The sequence below is a fragment of the Macaca fascicularis genome, chromosome X (genome assembly GCF_037993035.2).
Source record: "Macaca fascicularis isolate 582-1 chromosome X, T2T-MFA8v1.1".
Classification (NCBI taxonomy): Eukaryota; Metazoa; Chordata; class Mammalia; order Primates; family Cercopithecidae; genus Macaca; species Macaca fascicularis.
The window spans coordinates 9,540,425-9,560,406 of NC_088395.1; the positions used below are offsets into that span (position 1 = coordinate 9,540,425).

General features: G+C 47.2%; 1 protein-coding gene across 4 annotated transcripts in view; it reads left to right on the forward strand.

Annotated features, from left to right (window-relative positions):
• Nucleotides 1–19,982, forward strand: part of SHROOM2 (shroom family member 2) — a 164,498-nt gene that overhangs the window by 70,085 nt on the left and 74,431 nt on the right. For all 4 annotated transcript variants that reach the window (XM_005592935.4, XM_005592936.5, XM_074029347.1 and 1 more), the window contains exon 2: nt 16,521–16,672. In XM_005592935.4, coding sequence (XP_005592992.3) covers nt 16,521–16,672 — 152 coding nt within the window. The remainder of the gene's footprint in view (nt 1–16,520; nt 16,673–19,982) is intronic.

Below are 19,982 nucleotides of genomic sequence, written 5' to 3' on the forward strand. Positions count from 1 at the left end.
TGCTCTGTCTCCCAGGCTGGAGTGCAGTGGCGTGATCGCGGCTCACTGCAAGCTCTGCCTCCTGGGTTCACGTCATTCTCCTGCCTCAGCCTCCCGAGTAGCTGGGACTACAGGTGCCTGCCACCATGCCCCGCTAATTTTGTTTTTGTATTTTTAGTAGAGACGGGGTTTCACATGTTAGCCAGGATGGTCTCGATCTCTTGACCTCGTGATCCCTCCGCCTCGGCCTCCCAAAGTGCTGGGATTACAGGTGTCAGCTATCGTGCCCGGCCCGAATTGTTCCATTTTTCTAACTGCCTCACTGGGGATCCTGGACTGGAGCGTTTGCCCCTGGGATGCAGCGCCGGGCACCTCTGCTTCCGGGCAAGTGGCTGTGCTGTTCCTGGCCTCCGTGACTTTTCAGGCCTTTCTCTCCCAGTTGCATGATAGCTGCTGCATCCGCAGGCATCCGGTCTTTGTTTAAGACCAGAAGAAAAGGGAAAGGGCTGTACCAGACATTTCTGCCCCTTTGATTGCGGAGACAAAGGCTCTCCTCAAGCCTGCAGCTAACTTCTGCCTTTCCCCCATCCGCTGGGACTGCACATGCCACATGGGGCACGAGGCTGCTCCAGTCTCCATGGTGGATTCAGATATTAAGGAGGGCAGGGCTGATGGCCGCCAGGGATCCTTTGATATTAGTAATGGGGGAGAGAAGAGGACATCAGTTCCAAAGGGTGCAGTCTTCCTATAGAACATGGGACTTGAATGAAGCCCTAATAGAGAAGTCAACTTTGAAGAGGCAGAAAGAGGACACAAAGGTGACGTGCTAGTGAGGTCTAGGATGAAGAGAAACAGTGAGGGAACGTTGAGAACACCACCTTGGTGTGTAGGGATCCTGCATGACGCCATGGATTCTAACACAAAAATACTGCAGAAGAAATTGATGTTTATGTCAGAATAGGGTGTGAGTTACCCACACCAGAGCATGCCGGTTGGTGGTTACACATTTGACCCTTGGACATGATTTTGGGGGGAGTGGGGGCGGTCTCATCTAGTTTTATTTTTTAATTAAGAATTTTTTTTTTTTTTTTTTCCAGAGACATGGAATCCTGCTCTGTCGCCCTGGCTGGAGTGCAGTGGTGCAGTCACGGCTCACTACAGCCTCAAACTCCTGGTCTTAAGTGATCCTCCTGCCTCAGCCTCCAGAGTAGCTGGGACTACAGGCACACACCACCACACCCTGCTAATGTTTAAGATTTTTGGTCGGGCGCGGTGGCTCACGCCTGTAATCCCAACGCTTTGGGAGGCCGAGGCGGGTGGATCACGAGGTCAGGAGATCGAGACTATCCTGGCTAACATGGTGAAACCCCGTCTCTACTAAAAATACAAAAAAAAAAACTAGCCGGGCGTGGTGGCGGGCGCCTGTAGTCCCAGCTACTCGGAGGCTGAGGCGGGAGAATGGCGTGAACCCGGGAGGCGGAGCTTGCAGTGAGCCGAGATGGCGCCACTGCACTCCAGCCTGGGCGACACAGCGAGACTCCGTCTCAAAAAAAAAAAAAAAAAGATTTTTTTGTAGAGATAGGGCCTCACCATGTTGCCCAGGCTGGCCTTGAACTCCTGGCCTCAAGTGATCCTCCTGCTTTGGCCTCCCAAAGTGCTGGGATTATAGGCGTGGGTCACTGTGCCCAGCCTGCTGTCACTTAGTTTGAAAAGCAAATAGATTGTGAACATTTACAGACACAGGGAGATTACCCACCCTGCCCCCAAAACTCTAGATTTTTAGTTGCATTAAACACATCGTAAAATTCGTGCATCCTGGATGCTCACTTCCCCATGCCTGACACTGGGTAGTGGCTGCTCCTTCAGAAGGGCGGACCCTGCCCCTTCGCCATGAGGTCCAGTGCTCAAGGCTGTAGACCCCATCCTGAGGGTGTGTGTTCTGTACGTGCGGCCCCTCCACTTGTAGCGGCCCCTCCCAGCCCCTGCGAGCGCTGGCGTGTGTACTCCAGGGCTTCATGTTTTCCCCGTGTTGCCTTCTTAGGCTCTGCTACCTAGGCTATGACAAAGGCATCTCTGAAAAGAATTGTTCAAAAAAGAAAGATAGCCCTTGTGACGGGTGAGATTATCCATGTGTTACCCAATAAAAAGTCAAAGGTTTGAGGGGCCCTTTGAGTTCACTCCAGAGAAAGGTGCAGCAGCCTCGGCTTGGTGCCCACTAGGCCTCCCTGACATTGCATGGTGGCAGCATTAGGTTATCTCACTGAACAAGCCCCATCTCTTTGAAATAGCAGTAGGATGGGAATGTCCATTAAAGTAAACAGCTGTGTGTTCTGAGAAGCGGGGACGCTTTGTTCTAATGGCCAGCAGTTCCTTTTCCTGTTTCTTGATTCCCTATCAGTTCTTTCAGATTGCCTTTTCACTTTGAAAACTGCAAAATTAAGTAATCCCAGTTATCTCTGTTTAAGCGGGTGCTTCAGTGATGTGATGACTTGCTTTCAAAAGCTCAGTGAGGCCAAGCACGGTGGCTCATGTCTGTAATCCCAGCACTTTGGGAGGCCAAGGCAAATGGAACACCTGAGGTCAAGAGTTCGAGACCAGCTTGGCCAACATGGTGAAACCCCGTCTCTACTAAAAATACAAAAACAATTAGCTGGGCGTGGTGGTGGGCACCTGTAATCCAAGCTACCTGGGAGGCTGAGGCAGAAGAATCGCTTGAAGCCAGGAGGCGGAGGTTGCAGTGAGCCGGGACTGCGCCACTGCACTCTAACCTGGGCGACGAGAGCAAAACTCTGTCTCAAAAAATGATTAAAAAGCTCAGTGAGAAGGGGTGAGGATCTGGGCAGGTCTGCGTTCTGTGTTGGCTGGAAGCCTGCTAGGAGTGCTTTGACCAGACAATTTTTGATACTTCTAAGATGGACTTGAGGCCGGGCGTGGTGGCTCACGCCTGTAATCCCAGCATTTTGGGAGGCTGAGGTGGGTGGATCACCTGAGGTCAGGAGTTCAAGACCATCCTGGCCAACATGGTGAAACCTCGTCTCTACTGAAAATACAAAGATTAGCTGGGCATGGTGGCAAGCACCTGTAATCTCAGCTACTCGGGAGGCTGAAGCAGGGAGAATTGCTTGAACCTGGGAGATGGAGGTTGCGGTGAGCCAAGATTGCACCACTGTACTCCAGCCTGACCGACAGAGCGAGACTCCATCTCAAAAAAAAAAAAGAAAGATGGACTTGAAAGACCAGGAGTATGGTACAGGTTTTGTTTTTCCCTCCCATAGTAATAAGATGAAAGCAGGGCTTTGGACAGGACGTCGCTTATCTTCGATGATTGTTTTTCTCTCCGTTCATCCTCCCCAGAAACATTGCCTATTGTGTTGCGACCAGCTTTTGTATAGGAAGGGAAGAAACAGATATCATTTGGATTTTGTCATCAGGGAGATGCTAGTCTTGTTGTGGGATGAGAAGTATAAGCTGGTAACTGTCAGCAGGGTTAGGAGCAGATAGTGGCCATGTGCCCCAGGCACCAGGGAGGCTGGGAGATGTACAGAGTCCCTCGGCGGAGACGGTGGGGTTCAGGATGGCGTCCTGAGGGCTGAGTGTGGGTGAGCTGGGCAGAGTGTGTGCACAGCAGCGATGGGGGTGCATGGTGTTTCCAGAGGGGACCCAGTAAACAAAGCTCTGCAGGCAAGAAAGACCACTTTCTCTAGGGAGGAAGGACAAAGGGCCTGTTGTTGCGGGTGTGTGATGTTTGGGCAGGGTGGGGATGGTGTCCAGAACAGCAAGGCTTGTTTTGCATGGTGGTGATTAATTGCAGTGCCCACCTCCCGCCCCCCGCCTGATCAAACTGCTCTTTTGCATTGCTGCTGGAGGCGAGAGAGAAGATGATTTGCGTGAGGCAGACGGCTGCCTGTTTCCTGTCGTGGTAAATGGGTTTTACAGGGCAGGAGGTTAAAACGTGACTTTAGAGGTGCCTTGGTTTTGTTTTTCTGTTCCACACGAGCCATGGGTGACCATTTCTAACACATCATCCTTTCTCTGGAATATGGTTCTCCCTTGGGGGCAAGTTTGTCCTCCAGGAGACATGTGGTAACATCTGGAGACATTTGAATTTGTCACAACTTGGGGCAGGAGGGTGCCACTGGCTTCTAGTGGGTAGAGGCCAGGGATGCTGCCGAGTCCCCTGCAATACCCAGGGCAGCCCTCACGGCAAAGAATGATCCGGCCCCAAATGTCAATAATGCCGAGGTGGAGGAGTGTGGTTTGGAGTGTCCTATTGTTTATCCATGTTTTATCTATTGGACATTTGGGTAAAATAGCCTGTTTTTAGCTCTTACAGATGGTCCTGGTATGCACATTCTTCTGTGGGTCTTTTGGTTAACATACATGCACATCACTGAGTTGTAGGTCACTCGGTCTGTTTTCCCAGTCATATCTTTTTTTTTTTTTTTTTTTGAGACAGAGTCTCACTCTGTCACCCAGGCTGCAGTGCAGTGGCGTGATTTTGGCTCACTGCAATCTCCTCTTCCTGGGTTCAAGCAATTCTCTTGCCTCAGCTTCCTGAGTAGCTGGGATTATAGGCATGTGCCACCATGCCTGGCTAATTTTTGTATTTTTAGTAGAGATGGGGTTTCACCATGTTGCCCAGGCTGGTCTTGAACTCCTGACCTCAAGTGATCTGCCACCTTGGCCTCCCAAAGCGCTGGGATTACAGGCGTGAGCCACCGTGTCTGGCCAGTCATATCAATTTTGGTATTCATCCTGTATTCAGGAGTTGAAGGTGTAGGGAGCAGCGCAAATGGCCATTGACAGATGAGTGGATAAAGAGAATGGATAGCGTACATACAGTGGAATATTGCTCAGCCTCAAAATGGAAGGAAATCCTGTTACTTGTTACCACCTGAATGAACTTTGAGTCCATGATGTTAGCTGAAATAAGCCAGTCCTACAAGGGCAGGTACTGTATGGTTCTACCTATGTGACATATCTGGAATAGTCAAATTCACAGAGGCAGGAATAAAATGCAGGTTGCCAGAGGCAATGGGGGATTGTTCACTGTTTTGGTTTTGCAAGTTCTAGAGATCTGTTACACAACAGTGCAATTATAGTTAATGCTACTGAACTGCATGCAATTAAAATGGTTAAGAGGATACATTTTATATTATGTTTTTGTTGATGCTGTTGTTGTTAAGAGATAGGGTCTCTCTCTGTCCCCCAGGCTGGAGTGCAGTTGTACAATTCAAGCTCACAGTAGCCTTGAATTCCTGGGCTCAAGTGGTCCTCCTGACTCAGCCTCCCAGGTAGCTGAGATTACAGGCATGTGCCACTGTGCCTGACTAACTTTAAAAACAAAATCATAGAAACTTGGTTTCGTTATGTTGCCCAGGCTGGTCTCAAAACTGCTAGCCTTAAGTGATCCCCCTACATTGGCCTCCCAAAGCCCTGGGATTACAGATGTGAGCCACTATGCCCGGCCTATATAATGTGTTTTTTAAAAATCACAGTTTAAAATTAAAAAGCATTGAAGATGCACTTGTCCTTGGGGCATCTTGTTCCTCGCAGCCATTCTGGAGTGTGTGGGTGGCACCATCTACTCTCTCCTCCATCTCCCCGGCTACACAGGCAGGCTCTGGGTAGCTAAGCATACGCACACAGACCCCTCCTTCTGTCAGTGTTCCATCAGGGAGCAGAGGCGCTGTGAATGTTGTAGGGCAAGGAGTTTATTAAAGGAATCAGAACTTACGTGATTGTGGGCAGAGGTTCGCAGGGAGAGTTGGGGGGTCCTGCACAGTTGGAGTCACACCCCCAGTGCCTCTGAGAACCCATCCGTCCAGCTTGGGGAGGGGATGTACTCTGGGATCCCCAGGGGAGGCTGGTCCTCCCGGGTTTGAGCCAAGCAGTGAGCTGAGGCCACTGTTGGGGGGTCATAGGACCCTCAGTTGGGAAGAAGAAGGGGATGTGAAGCATTGGAGTATGAAGTCAGGCTGGAGCCTGCCAGACACCTCTGCAGCTGTTCCTTGTACCCATGTGACTGTGATGTGGCCTTATGGTATATTGGCTGCAGTGTCACCTCTACTTTCAAACCTTTGGCAGCTTCCTCTTTTGATCCAGTCTAACAAAGAACCATATAGGAACGGAGACTGTGGAAAATATAGTTCCCATTTTAGCCAAGATGGCTGGTACTATACTTGAAGTTAAACCTGACGTGTGGCATATTCCCTGCATCCAAAGGGCCAGCTGGGGAAATGTATGTGGTTCCTTCATTATTCCTTGCTTGATTGTAAATACACAGTATTTAAACCGTGACACATTTTACAGAGGTATTTTTATCTTAGCCTGAGAGTTTAGCTATCATTTAAATCATGACTTTTCTTGGGAGGAATGTGGCCTGGTTTCCACATAATCTACTTAGGCTAAAACTTTTGTAAAACAACTCATTTATAAACTGCAACTTTCTGTGTTTATGAAGTTCTCCGTAATGCTTTAGTAGCTAAACACCGGGAAAAGGAAATTTTAAGTTAGGTTTAAAGTAAACAATGAGAATATCTAGGACAATTAAGCTTTTGGGTTATTTCAGACAATCTTATATAAAAGGGCTTAGAAACCACTCTACCTAAATAGCTCTAAGTATTGTAAGTGGTTTCCCTTTACCTCTTAAGCTCTGGTTTCCTCGTGTTATGATTAAAACGGATACTTTGTCACCGTCCCTGAGAGTGGAGCAGCATAGCCTAGGTTCCACTGACAGTTTGGACATGAACAAATTATAACAGCAGAATAAGTTGTAACTGTACTTGTAGCATACTTTAGAGTTTGCAACATATTTTCATAATTGTTTCACTGTTATCCTCCTGGTCGTCCTAGGATGTAAGACAACCAGCTCTTACCATCATTTTTGGGGTGATAAAACCAAGAGTAGGAAGCATTTCTCCAAATCGTGTACTTAAGTGGGGGAGGCAGGTCTTCAGTACTAGATCATTCCTCATCTTTTGAAATGCTCCCTGCCCCCACCCTCTGATGTGATTATTCCCTCCTGTCTGCCACCAGGGGATCCTGTGCATGTCTGTCACTCTGTCACTGCACTTGCCTCATGGGATTTGTATCAGCCAGGATCCAGTTAGGAGACAGAAACCACGCGGTAGTTGGAACAGGAGTGCTTCATAGGAAGCGGGATTTGGTGGATTGACCACATCCCACCATGCCCCCGTGCTTACGGCTTTTCTGTTTACAGAAGCAAGGTTGAACAGTTGCCACAGAGATTGTGTACATGCAAAGCTCAAAATATTTACACTACGGCTCTTTGTGGAAAAGTTTGCTCACCCCTAACGTAAAGAACTATTAACTTGTGGCAGGTTATTATGTATTATCGAGGAATTATTAACTAGTAGCTACTACAGGTAAGGAGAACTCTAAAGAATACGAGAATAGTAGATAGAGGGAGCAGTCACTCCTTCCAGGGCTGGGTCACAGAGTACCTGAGGAAGGAAGAAATTTGGAACTCTTCTCCCCACCCCCTCCAAATCTGAGATTCAAATCTCAATGGAGGATGGTCCATTAGGTAGTGGAGAAAGTCGCTGAGGGCTACCGCTGGCTGGAGAGCAGGGAGCCACCCCCGGCATGCCAGTGAAGCTCACTAGGAAGCTGGCTGGGGTGTCTGTGGGACTCGGTGGAAAGCCATCAAGGAATTGTCTCTAAAAGTCGCTGGGAAGCTGCCTGCCAGAGCACCAGTGGAACTTGCTAGGAAGCTGCCCTTGGAGCTAGTGACACTGTGTGTGCCACATGACTGCCAGGTCCCACTGGAGCAGGCAGGGAGGAAAGCACACCGGAATGATGAAGGCAAGCCCTTTCCACTGCCCGCGTGCCTCCACTGCCCTCTGCTGACGGTGCTCAGGTGCCAGCGCTGGAGAAACACCCACAGGGTCCTGCTCCAGGATCACCATGTGGGTAGTGAAGGTGCATTTGGGATGCAGAGGCAATGCATTACTAACTGGCATTGTTGCAACAGGTTGTCTTCAGATCTGCATTGTAAATTCCTCTGACACACGATGGTGTTCCAGAAATCCTCCCTGAACGTTGCTCTCCGTTAACCATCTCTTAGGTGGATCTTGGCCTGTGCTCTGTGAAATTCGGGGCTGACACGTCCTGGTCAGGATCTGGCCACGTCCTGAGGCCCCAGGACCTTTGCCACATGTGGAGAGGAGGCACACACCTTTGGGCTCTCTGCTACCCTCCCTCCAGGAAGACTGTCACCCCTTGCCACAGAATGCACACTCCTCCTCTGGTCCCATCCAGTTGGCCTGCATTCTGAGGCTGCAGCTCCCACCTGCCTGGGGCACATTCCACCCCTGCCCGTTTCTCCCAGTCACTCCTGGGACAGTCAGCTCACCTTCTGTTGCTCTGTAGAAATGTTGTCTGCCAACTCAGTCTCCACCACCTCCAGATCTTCACCTCATCTCCCGATGGCTACATCCTGATGGACTCCTCCCTCCACATTTTTGAGAGCCACATGCCCCCTTTTCACCTAGCCAATCACCCAGCTGTAGGCTTTCTGTCATGACACTCCCTTGGCCTGTGTGTCCGTTAGCATGGCTTTGTCACCTGGTGCAGCCACGTCCTCGTCCTCTCCTCGTGCCTCATCCTCGCGCCTCTCCTTGCCATGGGGCCTCGTGCGATGCAGCCCTCATTTTAGAGAGAGATGAAACAAGGGTTAGACCTTTGTGGACTAAATACCTCCTTGAACATCTAGTTCCAAAATACATGAGGAGGGGTTTGATTTATTTTGTTAGTGTTATTATTATTATTATGGTATATATTAAGAGATGGGTGCCTCACTATGTTACCTAGACAGGAGTGCAGTAGCTCTTCACAGGCGTGGTCATAGCACACACTGCAGCCTCCAACTCCTGGGCTCAGGTGATCCCGCCTCAGCCTCCTGAAGAGCTTTTTTGTATTGTTTTGTCATTTTCCTTGCTTTCTTACTAATTTTGTCAACTATGAGGAAAGAAATTTTTTCTTTCCTAATAGAGATTTTATGGATACTTTGGAAGATGAATACAGAGCTGTTTCAATTTGTATCCCGTTCTTAATGTCCTTACAGAAAATCTAAGAGCTGTGTCTTGGGATTCTTTTCTAGGAATTCCAGAGATTTCTAGCTGAAAACTTGGAGGCAATTTTTCCTTAAAAGGCCAGGAATTATGATGTTTTGAAGTCTCAGCACCTTTGGGTGGTGGTTTCCATCTTTAAGAGCACAAATCTGTCTCAGGGCGAAACTTCTGTGTAGATGACGTGTTCTCAGGATGTTTCACAACTTGCCTTGCTGGATGGGCCACATTTCCTTCCCCAAGTGCCGGTACCTTCAGATGTTGATGAGCTGTCACATCAGAAGTCACAGTCACTCACCATTATCAGCAACACTGCATACTCAAGTTTTCAGCCTTTCATAGCACATTAACAGAGCGATTAGGAAAACCGACTGCCATGACCGGAAGACTTCCTGGGTGCATGCCTTTCTGACAGGGAGAGTCAGGATCAAGGAGTCCCTTTCCTTCCAAAACAGTTCTACTAAAAAACAACCCATGGGCTCACACCTATAACACCAGCACTTTGGGCGACCAAACAGGAGGTCAAGGTAGGAGGATCACTTGGAGGCCTGGAGATTGAAACCAGCCTGAGCAACATGCTGAGACCTCGTCTCTACAAAAAATAAAAATAAAAATAAACTAGCCAAGTGTGCTGACATGTGCCTGTAGTCCCACCTTCTTGGGAGGCTGAGGCAGGAGGATCGCTTGAGCCCGGGAGTTCAAGGCTGCAGGGAGCTGTGATTGCACCACTGCACTCCAGCCTGTGCAACAGAGTGAGACCCTGTCTCAAAAACAGAAAACAAACCTATGAGTATAAGTAATTTAAGCTGCTCAAGACATGTTAAATGCATGACCATGACTGCAAATTGCCAGTCAGTATGCTTTGTGTTGTAGGATATGAAAACTGTCCGCCCAGCCTGGCACTCAAGACAGTCAAAGCCTCTCTAAATATATACCAAAAAAACAACCAGCAAATGATTTCACCTCTTTTTAAAAAAAGGCATTTATGCTTAAAAAATGTAATCAGGTGGGATTCTCTCCTTAAAAAATGTTTACAGAACTACTAAAAAACTTGCATTTACAAAACAGTTGCTGACAGTATTCCCCTGGCATATATGGGAAGGGAGACGGGGGCCGCTGAGCAGCATATGATAGTAATCAGGTTTCTTTCCCTCCTGCTTCCTGGGAGCCTGGACTCTACTTGCATTTAGACTCTGCTTCCTGCGGGTCAGTCTTCAGGTTCCTGCTGAGCCACTTCAGCCCATTTGCCCTTTGCTCCCCCTTTTCTCTTTTGTGTTTTTTTTCCCTGAGGATTTTATCCTTTCCTGCTGCCTTTTTGGGCTTCATTTCCACTTCTGCTGAAGCAGGTTGAGCCGACAGCCTGGCAGACCTCTGGACTCTGCCTTGGCCACCCCGGGGCTGACCTGACCTTCCCCTTGGGCATCTTGGCGGCGCATGGTGCCTGCTGCCCAAAAGCCTTATGAATCTGGATGTGCCGCACCTCCCTTCCCCGCCCCTCAGGCCTCTGGGATCGCAGCAGGGGCCAGGAATTTTTTTTTTTTTTTTTTTTTTTTTTTTAAGTCTCAACACATTTGGGTGGGGATTTCCATCTTCTAGGGGCTTCCCTGTTATCGGAGCACAAGTCTGTCTCACAGAGAACTTTTAGTGTGGACAAGGTGTTCTCATCTATTTCCCAACGTGCCTGTTTCTTGGATGAGTCAGGTTTTCTTTCTGAATACGCTGAGCTCAATAAATTAAGCAGACGGAGAGGTGACTTCATTGCTTGTCCTTGTCATGCAGATACTTTATCTCTGGAAAGTGAAGCATTGTTGAGGTGGTCAGAATTGATCAATTGCAGGTGTGACTCATAGCCCTTGAAATATGATACTGGACTTAAAAAAAAAAAAAAAAAAAACCAGCTCCTTTTTCTCTTCTCATTTTGATTTCTGGTCACTGTGATTTTCCAAATCCCTCAAGCTGCAAACCCTACGGCAGGTGGCGTGGCCAGGTCTTCCCTCCCAGCCTCTGGAGTTGGTGCATTACTCCCGTGATTTTCTCTGCCTCTTTCCCCAAGAGTTCTGCAGAGATGTAGTGGTGGTGCCCATCAGGGTCGTGGTCCTTGTCGTTTTATTCTTATTGCCAAAGAAATTCATTTGTGTGTGACTATAAGAGTCTTCCAGAAGCAGCTGCTGTAGTGATGAGTTCACTCCCCCACTGCCATGGCTGCCTTCGCTGGGCCCCCACTGCCTGCAGGACAGCGTCCAGATTCCCATTCCAGGGCGGGGTCCTCATCTTCCCCCACATCTGCCCTAGCTTCAGACACGCACCCGCACACACACTCATGCCTCAGGCCTCCTGCCTCCACGCCCTTCTTCGTGGGGAAGCCTCTGCGGAAGGCCTTCCCAGCCTTTTCTAGTTGCCGTTTCTATTTGGAGGCCTTCTTATCTCCACCCGAGACAGAGGATCACATCCCCCTCATGCTGCCACTGCAGGGACCCCATTCTTTCCAGCGTGAGCCTGCTTCCCCGCTGCACTCAGGATGCCTTCACCCTCATGGGACTTCATTGGGATTGTCTCTTCAACGAAGTATCAACAACTTTGTTCCATAAAAGACTTTGATTAACTGTTTTTTTCCTGCTCTTCCTAGAGAAAACATTTCCATGAGAACAATGAGGCATTCTGCACGTTAGGAGACATTGAACTCTAATCAGGGCCGTAAGAGTGAGTTTCCATACAGAATATCAGTTAAAAACTTAAGACAACAGTATTTGCCTGGGTGTGTGGACTTGGTGCTTTGGGTCTGTGAGTGCCTATAGCACGGCACCTGGGCTGGCATCGTCGTGGGTCGGGGGTGATTGACTTCCTAGCTTTTGGTAGAGGGACTTTTTGAGGTTAGAGCAAGCGAGAGCAAAGATTTTTCCTAAGTACTACAGGACAGAACTGCCTCATTTGTGGCTCTGGCACTCCACAGACATTAGGCGGCTGTCACTAATCGGTGCAGTGCCAAGTGCTTCCTTAGCTTGTAGACCTGGGACTATGACAAAATGAGCATCATCGTGATGCTATCATGCATGCGGCACTAGGGATGCCACAGGCCCAGTCCTTAATTAAGCCTAATTAATTCTACTGAACTTGAGAAGTTCAGTGGGGCAAAGAGAATAGAATGGAGGTTTTCAAAGCTGCTGCTGCTTTCCTGACTACTTTCCCCATAGCGCCATAAACATGTAGAGGTACTTTCTCTGGACAAGGAAGCCAGGGGAAAAAATGAAGACTTTATCTCCCAAACCAAAACACATTTTTGCTGGGAAATGTAGGTGGAGTGTGGCGGGGGAAGGCAGATGGATGTTGTGGAATGCAGCCTTCGTATCTAGAGGGGAAGCTTTAGGAATCTTTGCAGATGAGAAGAAACAGCATCATGTTATCCTTTGCAGTGAAGTCAGAGCAACTGACAGCCCTTTCTGAGAGTCTTGCAGGACTTGTTACACATGCGCTTGTGGGAATGAGACACATTCCCACCGAAAACCCCACCCAGTCACCACTGAGTCAGACACAGAACTGTCACCCTGAAGAAGTGCTGCTCCAAAAGCTGTCCCAAGACCCTACAAGCCATTAGTCTTCATGGTTTTGCCTAAAGATTTTCCTGTGATACTTAAATTCAAACATGTCATTGTGGAGAGGACACAACTTCATTTATTTTTGTTTTTATTTTAATTTTATTTATTTATTTATTTTTGAGATGAAGTCTCACTCTGTCGCCCAGGCTGGAGTACAGTGGTGTGATCTCGACCCCCTGCAACCTCCATCTTCCGGGTTCAAGCGACTCTCATGACTCAGTCTCCTGAGTAGCTGGGATTATAGGCATGCGCCACCAAGCCTGGCCAATTTTTTGTATTTTTAGCAGAGATGAGGTTTCACCATCTAGGTCAGGTTGGTCTCGAACTCCTGACCTCGTGATCCACCTACCTTGGCCTCCCAAAGTGCTAGGATTACAAGCGTGAGCCACCATGCCTGGCCTTTTTATTTTTTTGAGACAGGGTCTCGCTCTGTCACCCAGGCTAGAGTAGGGTGGCATGATAACAGCTCACTGCAGCCTCAACCTTCTAGGCTCAAGTGATCCTCCTGCCTTAGCCTCCCAAGTACCTGGGTGCCTCCCGAGTAGCTAGGTGCCTCCTGAGTAGCTGGGTGCCACCATATCTGGCTAATTTTTTTACCTTTTTTTTTTTTATATTACCCAGGCTAGTCTCGAGCTCCTGGACTCAAGCAATCCTTCCACGTTGGCCTCCCAAAGTGGTGGGATTCTAGGCATGAGCCACTGCTCTCAGCCCTAGACACAGTTTTAAAGCTCACCATATATCACTTTTATAGTGGGTCAAAATAGTTTCCTTGATTTTATTTTACTTTTTTTTAATTTTAATTTTTTGAGACAGAGTCTGACTCTGTCGCCCAGGCTGGAGTGCAGTGGCATGATATCAGCTCACTGTAGCCTCCACCTCTCAGGAGCAAGCAATTCTCATGCCTCAGCCTCTCGAGTAGCTGGGATTACAGGCATGTGCCACCATGCCCAGCTAATTTTTGTTTGTATTTTTAGTAGAGACAGGGTTTCACCGTGTTGGCCAGGCTGGTCTTGAACTCCTGACCTCAGGTAATCCGCCTGCCTTGACCTCCCAAAGTGCTGGGATTACAGGCCTGAGCCATCGCACTCAGCCCCTTGTTTTTAGATATTGAGGAATGCATAACTTTTTATTGTGGTAATGAGGAAAAAGAGACCAGAAGTCTTAGGGTCTGGAGTTGGCAGCCATGGATAACACGTGGATAGAAAAAAACTTCTGCGGTCTTTCAACAAGGTGGAATTCCTGACAGGCAAGAAAAGTCACTAAGACCTGAAGTCTCCAAAACAAAAGACCAGCTCCAGGATGCCAAGAGCTTCCTTGGAATCCCTGGACCCCCAGATGTCTGTAACTTGCCTCCTTATACGCACCTCATTTTTACTGCCTTTCCCACCCTGCCTGGATACTCTTATTTGGTTCAGGGGGAATAGAAATGAGCAAAGTCAGCCACGTCAACATGTAGGCTTTCTAGCATTGAAATACAGATGAGAGTAGGTCATTCCAGCCACAGCACTTAGCAGTGACCTAGAGAAACAGCGCCCTTCATCTCTGATCCATCCTCCTGAGGCACAGCCTGGAAGGAGCCTTTCCTCTGTGCAGAAACCTTGGGGGAGGGTTGCTGCAGATCCCCAGCCTCCTGGCCGGCCCCTTGGTCTCCCTCTTGGGGCATGTCGAAACCCAGTCTCCACCAGGTATTGCCTGCCTTTTGCTATTCCTTGGCTGTGTGTGCAACCTTGGCGGGTGGAAGCTTATTTACAGTCTATAAAGACATCGGGATAAAATCCTCTAGAACTTTTGGAACCAGTTGGTGACTGAAAAAATTGCTGCATATTTTTGTCAGGAGTGGTTTTAAAATTTTGTTTATGGTATTGACTAGCAGTGAATAATTGCTTTATTCACAAGAGTTCAGTTGTCCTCAGATGTAGGTGGAGATTTCAGGAAAATATGCAGCTTCAGAATTGAGGCATTGTAAGTTACTTAGCACCTAGCTTCTTCTGGCCCCCCACCCCAAAAAGTAAGCTTGAATCCAAAGCACCTAGCTTTTCAACTGCCAGAAGAATGGACGGCATTAGCTTCAGGCTCACTCTTGGAAGTTATTCTCGGGTTAGCCATGGCATGCAGCTGGGTAGCAGTGAACTCAAAGCTGTATGCTGATATGCTTGTAACCAGTGATTTCTTCTTACTGGTTTCCTAGCAGTTTTAAAGCTTTTTGGTGTAAAACAGAGTTGGCAAACCATTTTTGGAACAAGCCCAGTAGTAAGTATTTTTGGCTTTGTGGGCCAAGCGACTCAATTCTGCCCTGTAGCAATATGTAAACCAATGGGTGTGGCTGTATTCCAGTAAAACTTTGGGGGGTGGGAGGGGGAAAGAAAGCAGCTGGCTCATTGGCTCACTGGCCAGTGTGCCAGAAAATGGGCAGATTAGCTGGAATGAATTGCTGTTGAGTTCCATTTTACTGTATAGGAAAATCTAGGTTAATAAAAGTTACAGAATATAGGCCGGTCACGGTGGCTCATGCCTCTAATCTCAGCACTCTGGGAGGCCCAGGCGGATGGATCACAAGGTCAAAGGAGTTCGAGACCAGCCTGGCCAATGGGGTGAAACCCTGTCTCTACTAAAAATACAAAAATTAGCTGGGTGTGGTGGCAGGCGCCTGTAATCCCAGCTACTCAGGAGGCTGAGGCAGGAGAATTGCTTGAACTGGGAGGCAGAGATTGCAGTAAGCCGAGATCACACCACTGCACTCCAGCCTGGGTGACAGAGTGAGACTCTGTCTCAAAAAAAAGAAAAAAGGGAAAAAAAGCTATAGAATGGATGGCATTCAGGCTGTTAGGGAGTCAGTCAATACACATTGGGAGGATACTGTGTTTAGCACTGAGTAGTGAATATCTTAACATACACAGCATGGTATAGTAATCAGATTAGGGCTATGACAAAAAACAGATACGTGTTAGCAAGGATATGGAGGCATTGGAACCTTCATACACTGATGGTGGGAATGTAAAAACGGTACAGCTACTGTAGAAAACAGCCTGGAAGCTCCTCAGGTTGTTAAATGTAGTTATAGGGCCCAGCAATTCCACTTTGTAATAGCCAAAAGTAGACACTGATGAATAGATAAAATGTGGTCTCTCCATACAAGTGAATGTTATTCAGCCATAAAAAGAAATGAAGTACTGCTACGTGCTACAATGTAGGTGAACTTGGAAAGCATCGTGCTAAGTGAGAGAAGCCAGACCCAAGAAGCCACATATTGTATGACTCCATTTATATGAACTGTCTAGGACACGCAAATTCATGGACACAAAGTACATTTGTGGTTGCCAGAGGCTGGAGGGATTAGAAGCTGAGTAGTAATGAGCACAAGGTTTCTTTCGGGGTTAGGGGAAATGCCCTAATATTGATGGTTGTGATGGTTGTACAACTCTGAAAATACTAAAAGCCATGCTTTATTTGAGTGAATATATGGTATTTGAATTATATTTCTATAAAGTTGTTACAAAAACAGTCTAGTTCCAGGATTAATGTATGAGAAATAATTAATAAATAATTTAAAATGGTCCAAAATTATTGTCTGGTTACAGGAAATCTAGAAAATGAATCAGTATCTTCAGGTCCCCTGTTTTCCATTGTGTGTGTTTCCGAGCTTTCCCATTCCCTGGATAAACAGGAGCCGTGTCCAGGGAAGGCAGGCCAGGGTGAGGGGTATAGTACATCCCTGATCCCCTGAGTGGTAATAAGGTCAGCCCCCTGGGCCCCATTCCCGCCAAGCTTGAGGTATGTCTGTTGCTTTCCAAGGACCTGCTCTGCCTCAGGAATTGCTGCTCGTGGAAGGCTCATGGAATATGCTTCTCTGTTACAGATTGAAGAGGGCAGTAAAGCCGCGGCGGTCGACAAGTTACTGGCTGGAGATGAGATCGTCGGCATCAATGACATTGGTCTCTCAGGGTTTAGACAGGAAGCGATTTGCCTGGTGAAGGGGTCCCATAAGACCCTGAAACTGGTCGTCAAAAGGTAAGACCTGAGCTTCCTCCCACATTTACCACGACACACAGGAGTGAGTGGAACATCAAAGTGGGAGTCCAGTTGTCCCACCCACATCACTGCAGAGATCTCGATTGGGACATGCACTTAGAGTTATATGTCTCGGCCAAGCATGGGCCCAGCATCAAGTGTCCGAACAGTTCCTAATTTTATTACAACTGATTTTTATAAATGTTAATGTATTAAGTGGATTTGAATACTCGTATCTTTCCTTTGGCAATATGTAGATTATTTTCTTGGCAGGCAGAAAACTCTGCTTATGCTCCCAGTGAGGTGACATGTTGTTGCCTGTCTTGTACACAAGGTGGCAGGCCACTGCGCTTTCTGTTTTCGTGCTAGAAAGAGAGTGACTGTCACGAAGATGCCAGCCGCCAAGGGTTTAGAGCGCTGTGCTGAGGTCTGGAGGGAGCGTCTGGAGGGAGCTGGCCGTCTATTCCTGTACATTACATGTCACTTGGAGCTTGGATGGTTTTAAGAGGTTAGAAAGTGAACTTGGGGACATGATGCTTTTATATACGGGAACTAAAGCAATACTCCTGTGTACCACAAGAATGTTGGTGATATGTCGCTTTCAAAGAGAAATAACTCTCCACCTTGGTTTTATAGTTGGCTTATTAATAGGAAAGTGCTTACACATCCTTTTTGGCAAAATTAGCATGTTCTTTTGAAGGCTGGCTGTAAATTTTAATTAATTGACTCACATTTATTTCCATTTTTAGTACAGACATGAAGATATCTTCCTTTTTTATGAAAAAAAAATTTTTTTCAAGTCTGGCCAAGTGAAGTAGTGTGCGTGGAGAGGAACAAAGAAATCTGTAACTGGTTGTGACTAATTATTTGTAAACACCGCTGCATTCAAACCAGCCAAGACAAATACCTAAAGGCTTTTTTGAAGTGGGGGTGATTGGAGGTACCAAAACAGTATCCAAAGAAAAGGTTCAGAAATGAGGAAGGGCCAGACGTGGTGGCTTATACCTGTAATCCCAGCACTTTGGGAGGCCGAGGCCGGAGGATCACTTGAGCCCAGGAGTTCGATCGAGATCAACCTGGGCAACATAGTGAGACCCCATCTCTCTAAAAAAATTTTTTTAAAATTAGCTGGGCATGATGATGCGCGCCTGTGGTCCCAGTTACTCGAGAGGTTGATATGGGAGGATTCTTTGAGCCTGGGAGGTCGAGGTTACAATGAGCCGTGAGGGTGCCACTGTACTCCATCCTGGGTGACAGAGCCAGACCCTGTCTCAAAAAAAAAAAAAAAGGAAGGAAAAACATTTTTTGCCTCATGAATTTAGCAAAGTCATTTGTAAGTAGTACATGCCATTCCTGAGCACCCTTTTAACAACTCTTTGTAGATCAGAAAGTAAAATCTCAGAATGGTGGTTTCTGAGCCATTGGGGAGGGTGGGGCATGAGAGGCACCATGACACTGTGTTATGGTTCCTCTGTGATCACCGTCGTAACCCTCCTATAAGCAGCACGTTTGTCCTTACACGATTCAGTTAACTTAGTGGAATGCTGGTGGTGGTGAGGGAAGCTTGTTCTGCAGAGGTAAGGCGAGGAGTTATAAATTGGCTCCGGGGGCCATCATCCCGCTGCCTGTACTGTCTCGTTCTGGGCTCCCAGAGCCCCCAAAACACTGGGCTGTGCTTGTGGTCTTACTGTCTGTCTTCTCTTCTTCGATGGAGACACCAGCTTAGTTAGTCAGCATAGCTGGCCAACTTTGTATCACCAGGGCATAGCTACGCATAGAAATTCCTAGCATCGGAGTTCTTAAGTCAGAAGGTGTGTGCGTTGTGAATGTTCAGAGACATTTCTGAGTTTCTCAGACCCCTTTTACATCATCTCTAGCATAGGATATTTGTAGTTTGTTTGTTTGTATTCTCTGTGAATGTGATAGGTGAAATATGGTTTTATATTTACATTTGCATTTCCGTAGTTATGAGAGTGAAGTCAGGTATCGTTCCATGTGTTTAGAAGAATGGTAGATGTGATTCTTTTTTTGAGCTAGAAGTACATATTTAGTGATAAAGATGGACAGTCTAATATCTGTTCAAAGGAAAGCCATGCCACAGGAGAACTGGTTGATGGGAGGAGAGAGAGAAGCCTCAGGGCATCTGCTGGTTGGTTTCACTGAGTAGGTACTTAAAAGACTCTTGGGAAAAGGGATTAAACTTTTGCCCTGAAGGATCTCCGGGAGCCACTGTGTAGAATCCCCATTTTGTGTTCTGCAGACCCACTTTCCTTTAAATGAGAGATGTGGACAAAATGATAATGTGGTTTAGATGGAATTTTATTTAAGTAATATGTGTAACGAGATATAAAGCAGCAGAGTTTATTTACAAATTTTTATTTCCAAACACACTTTCAATAACTGTGTTAGGAAAAAAACCCACAAGCTGTTTTTCCTCTGCTCTCACACAACACACAACACGGAAGACTTCTGTGACCAAATGTGCATAGAACTTCTAAGACTCCAGCCACCTTTATGTGGTTTTCCTCATTACAAAAGCACCAATGGGTGCTTTCAAAATTGTTCTTCTTAAAGCCAGAACACATATTCTTCTCTATCTAAATTTAAATCTCTATTTAAATCTCCCCGCCCTCCTCTTTCTCCATTCCTAGGCAACCACTAATCTGCCTTCTGTCTCTATGGATTAGGTAGCATTTTCTAGCATTTTATGTAGAGCTCCAGGATGGAGCGTGTACCCTTACAAGTGGCTAGTTCATGAAAAGAACTCTGCAGGTAGTTCATAGATTGAGACACCAACATATTCATATTCTATATTGCTCTGCTTAAAAGCATGATCAAATGGTAAACTAGCTCGCCCAAGCCTTGTTTGACTTGTTGCAGTTATCTGCCCCCATCTGCAAAAGTGTAATGAGGGAAAGAGGTACATCCATCTCAGTGTAAAGCGCAGGAATCCATGGTTTTTTGAGACAGGTTCCTGCTCTTTTGCCTAGGCTGGAGTGCAGTTGTGCAATCATAGCTCACTGTAGCCTCGAACTCTTGGGCTCAAGCGATCTTCCCAAAGTGCTGGGATTACAGGCATGAGCCATCGCACCTGGCCTCTCCGTGGTTTTTAAAACATCATTTGAATAGTGGTTCATAAACTCCCCTCCCTGTAGTGACAGCTGCTACACGTCTTATTTTGTAGGCTCGTTTTATCTTTGTGTGTGTGGGGACCAGGGGACCAGGTGGCCAGGATAGGATTGCGATGGGCCACTTTCACAAAGTGGTCGCATCTTGTTTCACAGGCATGGGCAACGCGGACCTTGTCGTT